Genomic DNA, 11,720 nt, shown 5'->3' with positions numbered 1-11,720 from the left:
TGATTCAGGGCACTGAGGCAATATCAGCGCTCAAGTATTTAGATATCTTCAATTTGAAATCATTGAGATTTTGTGCATGTTCCAGCCCTCTTCAAATTAACCCATTAACGTGTCTCTCTCTCTCTCTCTCTCATGTATTCTCTTTAATGAGGCACTTGAGGAGTGTGGAGGTCAAAGGGCATCTGGATGAGTTATTGGCTATCCAGCAGAGCATGAGACAAAAGGCCAGGAGTCACTTACACAAGTAAATGTCACAGACTTTTCAGAGAGAAGCTCATTCAGCTGGGAGCCAGGAGGTTAGGAGAGCTCGCCTCCCTTCGCTTAACTCTCCACTTGCTCCCTCTGTTGGCTGGTGTTCATGTTTCAGAGACTTCTGAGCTCTGTAGCCTTATTACAAGGGTTGGGTGAGAAGATAGGTGGGCGGATGCTAACTTCATCTTAATGGTGCATTTATTTTTCATGTATTAAAAAAAAAAATCTGATTGCTGCAGCCTTTTTTCAGGGTCACTATCACTGCTTCAGCGAAAGACGGCAACAGATAAGAATTCTTACATGAATATGGACATTGAGACACTTTTTAATCGTTTTACATTTCTATAGTTATATTGTTTATATATTGCCTATATCCTTTCTGCACTATTCTTATTCTATTTTTTATTGCCTTCTCTTTGTTCTGCTACTGTACTGTGCATTGCTGCTGTGACACCAGAATTTCCCCTAGGGGATCAATAAAGTGCATTTTATCTTAGCTTATCTTAGTCGTGGTTTTTAGTGATCATATATAGGTTAGGATTTTGAGTTTATTTTACAGACATATATCAGAAGCTGATGTAAGACCTGGTCATCTGTGTCAATGACCAAGACTGATGACCAGTAATAAACGCTCTGGTCTCAGCACGGATATGATCAGGAACAATCAAAATGCCTGGCTTTAATTTCCTGTCTATGATGGAATGCTATTTTCCTTTTTAAAATCCACAATGCACTTACTGTGCCAGAAAGGAAAGGAATAGAGAACAGAAGACAGCATTGGGAAGAAACTGGGAATTTCCACAAACAAAACAATAATATTAGAGATTGTTAGTCTCCATTTGTAGACGCTGGTAGCCCTTTTAATTTACAGTGCAGAAATTACAAAGAACATTTACAGAGTGAATTCATCATTCTGAGCGGTTTGACTCGCTTTCAATATCTTTAATGCTAACTGAGCAACATCCCAAAAATGTTACCCATTTGTGACTTAATGCAAACAGCCCAGATAAAGTGGAAATAATATATTTTAGGTTCAAGAAAACATTAACCATCTTTAAATTCCTGTACAGAACTCATAGGATTTTACATAAATGTTTCTGAGAATCTGCAATAAAAGAAAATGTCTGAATATAAATAAATGTACAAGACAATTGGCAGCCTAAATTCCAGTAGACTGTTCAATCCACGCTAAATGAATATGTGGTATGAATATTTTGGCCTGGATAATTGGCACCAATAAAGTAAATTAACATTTTTAAGCAACTCTTGGATCCAGAAAGAAACACACTCTCATATAATCATTCATTCACTCAGGGTTAGCCTACAACTGCAGGCAAAAGCAGTTTGTTCACAAATTAAGCCTGGCAAAATAAAAGCCTGAAATAAAGCAACCAAAACACTCTGGCTGCAGGCCCGTCTCACAGCAGCAGCAGAAATCCATAGCAATTCTAACATATTTCAGCCATATATAATGAAAAACATATATCTTTCTCTTAGGTCAAGCTGCCTTGAATAAGACTTTTATTCAAGGCCTCACTAACAGCATGGTGCTTGCATTAAATAAGACTTGAGTGAGTCCCAGTAGATCTCTATGTAGAGTTTGAATACCAATGCATGTATTGGCTGCAGTGCAGTCAGGGGGTCTGACATCAATAGACCAGTTTCCACTAGAGGACCTAACAGGGCCATGCAGGACTTCTACTATTTAGTTCCTCTTTTTTCCCCCTTTATTCCCCTCGCTCCCCTACACAGATCATTTATAAATTGGACTGTGGTTTCAATAAAAAAAAGAAATAACACCTATAATCTCATGTCATAAATATTTTCAGTTGGCCATGCCAAGCCCCACTTAGCCCCCATGTCCCTGCTACAAGAAAGTGGCTACTGTGTACACATGTAGGCTGGGGGGGTCCCCAGTCAATATTTCCATGTACTGGCTGTAGTGGTTATGGCCATTAGAGACTCTTTAACCTTTAAGCCCTGTTTCTGTCAGTGGGAGTCCTCCTTCAGTGCGGAGCGGACACGGGCCTCCAGCTGGTCCGCGGGGGGCCGGGCGTCCGGGTCGGAGGCGAGCATGTCCAGAAGCAGGCTGCACATGGCCGGTCCGGGGGGGGGGGGCAGCGGGGGCGCTCTCTTAAACTTCATGGGGATACACAGCTGCAGGTCGGCGTTCTCCCACAAGGCCTCACCCAGGGGGATCAACCAGCGGCCCTTAGAGACATAGGCACCTGGAGGGGAAACATGAAGAGAAACACAACCATGTCCATTATGTATAAAGGTTTCCAATTGATACCAGCAACACAGACCGCAGGGAGCCATTTTGATCCCAGTGATATGAGAGAGAGCATTACTTGATAAATAAAAATAAAGCTACACTAGGCAAAGTAAATGTAGTAAATCTCCTATGTCAATTTGATTTGCGTATTCAAAGAGAAAAAGGAAGAATATTTTACCAAGGAGGCAAAAATGACCAGGTGTATTCTCTAAGTAAATTCTATGTACTAGTAGTATTCTGTCACTACACCTTTTTCTTTTTTAGTATTTCTATTGAACTGGTTGTTTTTGGCTAAGCACTGCTACCTGAGGTCGGGTCCTATGGTGTCATTTCTGCTAAGGAGCATGAATGCTCTGAAATTGAAAAATCTAGCAGCACAAGAATAACATTTAGGAGCATGATCTGTGAAAATAATTGAAAATGCCTCAATCGCAACTCAATCTCAAGGCTGCTCATGTGCTCCTTTTTCAGTTTTCAAGGGGATGTGAATTTATTTTTAGGGAGCATGTGTTAGTAACCGTGTGAGGACATCTGTCATTGACGTACACTCTCTTCTTCCCCTGATGATGCTCATCACTAGGGCTGGGTATCGTTTAAAAAATTACGATACCAGTACCAATACCAGTACCCTTAAAGTGATACCGATACCAATAGAGTACTTCATTCGATACCTTTTTTTTTTACGTTTTGGTGGCATCTTGGCACGCTGAACTACCAACTCCATCACATACACCGTGCTCGACTTCACCACAGACTGTATGGGTTGTAGCTGCTGCGGTAGTGGGCCAATCACACGTCGCATTAAATCGAAGAACGCTTGTGGTGATTGGCTGCGAGCAAAACCACACAAATAGTCATTTTTTTCTAGATCTGTGTACAAAAAGTATCGAATGCAGGTATCGTTTGACTGGAGAAGTTTCGATACTACTTGGTACTGGGTTATTTCGGTCGATACCTTAAAAAGGTATCGAGTACCGATACCCAGCCCTACTCATCACTGAACTCTGTGGAGGTTTACAGTCAAACACATGAGTGACCTGATGGAGGCCCATCAATGATTTCCCATCTTGACTGACTGAGCAAAAAGCCCTAAATGATGGCAACAAGCGCTGGGGTTCAAAGCACTGAGGGAGAAACTCGAGAGGTGAGTTGAGCTTCTTCCTGGGAGAAAAGGTAAAATAATGGAGCACTTTATCTGCCTGTGAAAAGCCTCAAACTGCCTCTCCCCATTTTCCCACACACAAAGAGGATTGTGATGGGGGCTGCTGAGTTCCATTTGGCCATTTCTTTTTTTTCTTTTTTTTATTTGAATCCGCTGAAACCTCGCTCCAGTCATAACCATTTCCATTCACTCTAATAGAGTATCAAAGAGTCAGGGAGGTTCTGAGGTACTAACCCTGTGTGTAACAGTTAATACCCCCCTCTCCCATTAAGTTGCCTCTGGCCAGACCCATTTTTGTGAATGAAATCAGACGTCTGTATTACAGCCATTTCATTAGTGTGTGACAGTGGGGCGCAGAGCACAACTGGGCCCTACGCTCTCATACATTAACATGCTTCCTCATGCCCCGGCCGGTTGGGGTTCTGACAGGAAAATAGGACAGATATTACCATAAATCTCTATGCTGTTCTGCAAAGCTTCACTACAATGCCCAGCTCAACGTTTCTACTGGTAGTTTACCCTTGCTTACAGGGTTTATGGGTCAAATTCATTAAGTTCTGTACAACCCGAAAATTTACGATAGGTTAATTTACGATAATGGCAAATCAAAAAGTATGATTCAATTACACAAAAACCTGACTCCCATTCTGCCCTTCTTTGCATTAACATCAATATTTAATTTCTCTTCAATAATGTCGGCCAATGTTATTTCAATGACTGGGTCAGGAGAAAATTAAAAATCGCCGGACTGTTCTTAGGAAATTGGTATCTAAATCTAAAGGCTATTTTATCTTACTAAAGCCAAAGCGTTTACAAGTACCTTCAATGTAAAGTTGGCTGAATAAAACACTGTGATTATATTATAAGAATCAGAATGTTAGTTAAATTAAATTACTGTGCCACTGAAATAGATCTATAATCCATATCAAAGGCACATTGCATAAATCATGATTCATCTCTATGCCATTTAGATTTATGACTGTGCCATCCATGGCTGATGAATGTATGATGCATTAACATCTGACGTTTTTAATATGCGCCAATTAATTAAGTCAAACTCACTTCAGTGCAGTGCGTCATCAACCTGCCAGACCACAAGCTTACCCACCTATGAGCGCTCTGACTGGCCAGCAGGCTAACGCACAACGTCCTTATGTGGTTGTGGGTTTGTCACATGCTACGCTCCATGTTAACATCATCACAAATATACAAGAAAGATATTGCACAAATCCATATCCACATTTCTGCATATTGACATGTAATGCAAGTCCACATCTTGACTGTTCTTGTCCAGTTGGCATGTTGCCCCAGTTTACATACTGCTCTCACTGATATACATCGGTTTTCCAAAGGATAAAACCCATCAGATATCAAGATATTCTTTGTTACCTTCCATGTTAACATTGTCACATGTTACCCTACATCTCCCTCTCTCGAATCCTTCCTGTAACCCATCTGTCTATCCATCTAGTCATTCTTACCCAGTTGTTCCTGTGTGGTCCCCTCCTGCAGGAAGGTGATTCTCTCCAGGATGGCCCAGAACATCACACCCAGGGAGAAGATGTCAACCTGGGCCGTGTAGGTCAGGCCGCCCCACACCTCTGGAGCCATGTAGAAGTCAGAGCCACAGGTGGAGGAGAAGTGCTGCCTGGTCAGGTCGCCCTCCACCAGGCCCTCAGTCATCTTGCTCAGACCAAAGTCTGCCACCTAGAGGATGGAAGGGGAGATTAATAAAAGAGAAATCTTGTTAAAGTCAGCATAAAATGTAGCATATCACAAATTAATGAATCTAGGAAAAACTATGTTTTTCTTTAAGGCCTATGCTTCTGGCACAGTGGTACAGTAACAAGGCATATCCTTATATATTTTCTGATGTTTTTCCTTGGAAAATCTTGTTATCCAACAAGTTGTGCACTGGCTCTACCATAATGCCACCTGAACTGGCGTAATCTCAGATCTGCGTACCTTGACAAGAGGGCCTTTGGGTGTGTCACAGACCAGCACATTGTCAGGCTTCAGGTCACGGTGGGTGATGCCCAGGCCATGCAAGAAGGCCACAGCACTGCTGAGCTGCCGCACTACACTGTGGTTATACTGGGAGTCCGGGGGCCTGGAGAGCAGGTACTGATTCAAGTCGCCCCCATCACAGTACTCCATCACCAGCCACAGAGCCAAGCAGCGCAGGGGTCCCCGCTGCTCCTCCTCCCTCTGGGCCGGTCTCTTCCTGGGCCTGTTCTGAGGTCTTTGCGGGGTTTTAGCATCAGATGCAATTGAGTTAGTCTTGTCCTGGAGCCTAGGCCTGGCCTGGACAGTGTTGGTCCTGTCCTGAAGTTTAGACACAGAGTTAGTCCTCTGCTGATCGTTACACCGGGAATTAGTCCTTTCCCGAGTTTGGGGTGCCCCAACCACACTCCCCTTCAACACGCTGTCAACTAGATCCAGAGGCAGTTTGCCTGGCTTTAGGGGCTGCAGGGTCCTGGGCCCCGTCTGCAGGAGGCAGCTGTGGAGAGCGATGACATTGGGGTGGTTCTTAGCCGTGGCTCTCATAGCCCACAGCTCCTGCAGGTAGAGTTCAATGCACTCTGGGCTACTGCAGGGCAGACGCTTGATAGCCACACTCTGTCCTGTTTCGGCCATATGGCCCTCAAAAACCACACCATAGCTGCCTCGTCCCACTTCCCTCTCTAAAGTGTAGAGCTCCTCCATGTCAACAGTGAATACGGCAAGACCTTGAACTCTCAGATTATTGGTTCACAGGAGCCAGGACTTGATGTGATTGCTGCCAAAACACAGTCACGTTAGCACGGGATAAAACAACCAAAGAACATTTACGTTACATAACTTCTATGCAAGTTAACGCTAACAAGAGTATCTAACATTAGCTGTAAACTAACTAACGTTTACTACAAATTTAGCGAGGTCGTGCTTCAGTTTTGTACGTTAAAACGGGGGGGCTTAAGATTAAGCTAGGCAAGTTTAACTTAGTTAACAAGCTTACTACAACGTAACTTGACTAATACGTTATGGGCTATACTCAAATAACTCAGTTTGACACATCGTCAGTTGCCTGCAAGCATAATATAATTTAGTAAACAAACAAAATAACTCTAACTCGTAGTAAGCAGCCTAGACAGGTAAGTTAGGCAACTACACGTACTTGCATTTAACATGGCGATAAGTCCAACGGTAACGTTAGCCAAACACAAAGCTGTCGTCATTCTATCAAATGATTCCAAACTTACCCATGCGACTGAAGCTTAATGAGCACCATAACAGATCAACTACAATATACAGCCTACTTTAATAAGCCGCCTCACTCCATAATCGACGAGCTTGGCTTGTTACTGTATTAACAAAACAGCTATAAACATTAAACAACTGCAACTTCCGTCTTTCGGAACGTCCCGCTCTGTCTGTACGTGCATCCTGATTGGCGACGTAAATTCACCCGCATGTTTTGATTGGTTGGAAGCAGTGAGGTAGCGTGTAATACGATTCGAAATGTCCACACAGTGAAGTTTTGAAGTAAGGCAATTGTGCAATAGGACCGCACAACAATGAAACAATACTCAGTATAAAGCACTGTCAGGTGGGTTGATCCTTTTATAAAAGGGCAGTAACGCACCACTGTTTAAAAAAAAAATGAACGAGCACAAATGATTAATAGGCTAAATGTTAAATTTTTAAGCGATTATAATTAAATATGTATAATACATAAATGTTATGCTTCTGCAAGCAATGTAGTTTTCGAACAGTAAGTGGTTGCTAAGCCACACACATATCCCGGTATGAGATTTTCAGTTTGTACATAAAAATGAATTACGTTAAAAAAATAAAAAAAAAATATGATTGATAAGTGATTACAATGTCTGGCAAAATCGTCAGCATTATTATTTTAGCCCTTACTATGCAGAGCTATGAGGCACTATATTTTAGCCGGTCGATAATATTCAAAGTGGTAAATTGCTCAGGGAAAGAGAATAAGGTGAAACTGGGCCAAAGACTTTTGGATGATTCACATCTCAGGACGCATTAGAAATTGATGCTGCAATGAGTCTTCAGTTTTCAATACTGACAAGCATTCATAAGAAGATGATAGCAGTGCTGAGAATGCCTTATATGGCAATGAACCTGCTGGCGTCAGAATAGATAGGAATTGCAATCAAGCCACTTCATTTGACAAAAGGCACGGAAGTAGAGCAAAAACACCTGAACTGAACTTCTTTCATTTCTGCAGTCTCCTTAAATCAGATCAAGCCTTCTGACCAACACACACGCACGCACGCACGCACGCACACACACACACACACACACACACACACACACACCCAAAATGTTGGTGCTGCATCGTTATCGACTGTTTTTGGTGGAGCAGCAGCAACACTGGTGATGACAGATAATAATAGCATTGTGTGTGTGCGTGTGCGTGTATGTGTGTGTGTGTGTGTGTGTGTGTGTGTGTGTGTGTGTGTGTGTGTGTGTGTTGCTCTGCTGTTTGCTCTGCTGATAGTATATAACAGGCAACATGGTGACTCATTGTATTGAAGTACATTGCGAAGGAAAGGTGCAGCTTGGAAATTTGTGTATGTGTGGGTGTAAGTGCATGTGTGTGTGGGGGTGTGGGTGTGTGTGTGCGTGTGTGTGTGTGTGTGTGTGTGTGTGTGTGTGTGTGTGTATGTGCGTGCTTTTGTGAGCCATAGCTCTTATCAGTGATGCCAATCATGAATACTCTTCATTACTTGAGGAAGATGGAGTCAGTCACACCTCACTCGTTTTTATCTTGAAGCAAATGCCCTCTATTCTATTATCATATCTCACTGGCTTTGACAGATATCTGGATGCACACATTGAGCATAATAGAAAGCATTGCGGCTCGAGAATTTATTAGGAAATATTTTGTGGGGAACCACAAGGTAAGCCAAAATTGAATTTCTTGACAAATTCAATAGTGCATCCCAAGCACCCCAAAAACATGTTAATGAGTCCAATAAGAATTATAGTTTTAATCACCTCTGTTTTCACACTAATTGTGTTTCTGTCAGGGCTTGGACTTTGCTTGCTAATTATTGAGCCCACCAACAGGAGGGGCAATTGTAATTATTTCCTTGATTGAGGTCAAAACCCCTTGCATTTAATCCTGAATGGGTCTATCCTCAGCTTCCCAAAGAGGAAGAGTAAACATCAGTAAACATCTTCTCAGCATCCCACACTCAATTTCATAGCAGTCACTCATCAAACACAAATCATTATTTTCCCCCAGAGTAAGCCAGTTTTTCACGGGAAAGTCTTCCAGCAAATTTTCTACCACCATCCCTCTGTCTGGCTGATTTTTTTGAGAATTTATAAACCTAATGTCTTAAAATTTATATCAAAGCTGTAAATTTCAAACTCTCCTCCAAGGGAACAGGTGGGCATCAGGGGGGGAATCGCATCCACAGTTTGAATATTGTACCACTTCTCTATTGCATCACTGCCAAATTCATGAGAGATAAAGTGCCTTTCTGGTTTCAGATGCCCCTTTAGAAACTTTGCACTGCAACTGGCCCTGAAGAGAATATATGTGGAGGCAGTTACGCAATGAGATCAATATGTACAAAAACAGATGAAATACAATCTCATTCAATGCTTAGTCTCTGAAATGTAACTTTCTCTTGAGTTTTTGTTGGTTGACGCTGCAGATTTTTTGGGGGCAGAGGTGTAATTCTTTTTCCAAAAAATTAAGAGGCTTTTTGGGATGGAAATGTAATTCTTCTCCAGGCCAAATTAATTTGAGGCCCCCACTGTTAATAATGATTGGTTGGATCTTGACAGCTCTGATCTGCTATAAACCACTGCAGTGATCCCCCCTGGTTCCACATCGCTGGGTTTCATTGTTGAGGAGGACAGTAAAATACCTTGGCTGGGTGAGATGGAGAGGGGAATATGATTACAACTTGAAATTAACACCAGACACGAGCCAAATATTGGTCAATTTTGGTTGTGGCTGTTTGTGGGTTCTGCCAACCACTTTGGCAGGTAGCCAACATGACAACCAGTCACCAGTCAGCATTTTTTCATTCCTAAAACTGCTTTGGCTGCTAAGAAATTGGCTTGAATAATTCTGACTCTACTTGCTATTGTAGGAAGTTACCAAAAAGTATAGCTTGGTGTCGCAACCTGCCTGTAACACTGTGACACCATGAAACCAAAGAACTGTAAAGTGGAATGTGTAGGGTTAATTCTGTTTATTCCAATTTGGGGAAAAAACTGCCTGATGTTTATGGCTCTATATTGGGAAAAAAAATAGATAATTTCATTATCTTACATTGTAGTATTTGTAGGCAAATGTCTTGGGATAGATAATAATTTCATATTTATTTCATGGTGAGTTTTGCGTTCATGGCAGCAATCATTTTCTAAGAACATAGGTGTCAAAGTCTTCAAATGGTGGATTTGGTGAAAAAAAAAATATCTTGATAAACTCACTCCAAAGCATTGTTTCTTTATATCAGTGACTGGATCTTTTAAAGGTTTTTATTCAGCATAATTTGATTCCTGATAGGATTAGGTGAAAAGCAATGACATGAAGGTTATTTACTGTTTCCACTGACAAAAATCAATGGATGTTCAGTATACCACTTCAAGGAAAAAGATATATTGCAATGAATTAACCCTCTTTGGTCTATTCGTTGTGATATTCCTATAGCTTTAATGTTGTTATGGTTTGGAAACTAATTATACATTTTCTATAGAAGATTATTTGTGTTTCTAATCCTTATAGAGAATTACTGAATGATGAAAGCAACACTTTTTTTTCAACATTGGTAAGGGTTGGGCTCTGGTCCAGAAATAGTTTTGTTTTGAGGATTAGCTATGCACGTCAAAACAGCATCCTGCATAAAAACTGATACTTGATATTCATTTTGAAGATCGTGTGAATGACAAAAAGCTCAAAAAAGCTCATATCTCCAAAAAAGACAACTTTTCAAGAATTGAGAAAAACATTCAGATTGACCACCTCAAAATTTCGCAAAACGGGTTTTCGCTGGATTTCACTGCCTCTAAGGTTATGACATTTAAAGGAAAATCAAACACTTCAATTAAAAACATAAACACCAAAAACTGGACTTAAAAAAAGGTTTTTATGTGATAAAATGAACAAAAGAAGAAAAGGAGTGCTGCTTGGCTGCCTCTAGTAGTAACAGGGATCAGAGTCTTCAATGGAAAAAAAGGTTATGACATTTAAAGGAAAATCAAACACTTCAATTATAAACATAAACACCAAAAATTGCACTTAAAAAAAAAAGGTTTTTTTATGTGATGTGGCACTAGGTAAGCATGACCTCGTCTGTCATCGGGTTAATCAGCGCCCCTTAGCCACCTGAGGGGAAGCGCTTCTGTACACTGGATGGCCTCGGATAACAGCGATATCAATGACAGACAGGCCTCGCAACGGCTGCTTGTTCTTCCCGGCTCCTTATCTCAACTGAACCGAGGGCTCGGTCTCGGTGCCCGATTCATCCATCACTATCAGACCTCACACAGGTTTCAGCACCGACTTCCACACAGTTTAGCGGGAAGCTGACGCGCCGCTGACGCCTGCGACGAAGAGGAAGTTCAGCTGGAAAGTGCAACTTCTGGTAGGAAGAAGTTGGTCTTTGGTGTTGCTGTGATTCTCGTTGTCAGCATCATCGTTGTTGTGATAGTCGTCATCATTGGGGTTTCACATATACTAGTTTTATTTCAGAAATCATCATTACTATCATCATCGTCATCATCATCATCATCCTCATCCAACATTGTAACTGGTATTTTCATCCTCATCTTCATCCTCCTTCTCCTGTTTCTCATTTTCATCCTCCTCATCATACCTATTCTCAGTTTCCTCCTCTTCTTCATCACCATCAGTCTCCTTCTTGTCCACATTGTCATCATCATCATCATCATCATCATCATCCATCAACATCGTAACTGGTATTTTCATCTTCATCTTCATCCTCCTCCTGTTTCTCATTTTCATCCTCCTATTCTCAATTTCCTCCTCCTCCTCTT

The 11,720-nt window shown here is 41.6% G+C and overlaps 1 protein-coding gene across 1 annotated transcript; it reads right to left on the bottom strand.

Annotated features, from left to right (window-relative positions):
* Positions 1 to 1,101: 1,101 nt before the first annotated feature.
* LOC139923449 (serine/threonine-protein kinase pdik1l-B) lies at positions 1,102 to 7,076 on the bottom strand. Its single transcript, XM_071914243.2, has 4 exons — positions 6,932 to 7,076; positions 5,655 to 6,468; positions 5,171 to 5,396; positions 1,102 to 2,480 (listed from the first exon to the last, which is right to left on the bottom strand). Exons 2-4 carry the CDS (start codon positions 6,393 to 6,395, stop codon positions 2,242 to 2,244), a joined length of 1,206 nt encoding a protein of 401 aa, XP_071770344.2. The 5' UTR covers positions 6,396 to 6,468; positions 6,932 to 7,076; the 3' UTR covers positions 1,102 to 2,241.
* Between the last annotated feature and the right edge of the window lie 4,644 nt (positions 7,077 to 11,720).

Source organism: Centroberyx gerrardi, chromosome 18 (genome assembly GCF_048128805.1).
Source record: "Centroberyx gerrardi isolate f3 chromosome 18, fCenGer3.hap1.cur.20231027, whole genome shotgun sequence".
NCBI classification, from domain to species: Eukaryota; Metazoa; Chordata; class Actinopteri; order Beryciformes; family Berycidae; genus Centroberyx; species Centroberyx gerrardi.
This window is presented reverse-complemented; position numbering and strand designations above follow the sequence as displayed.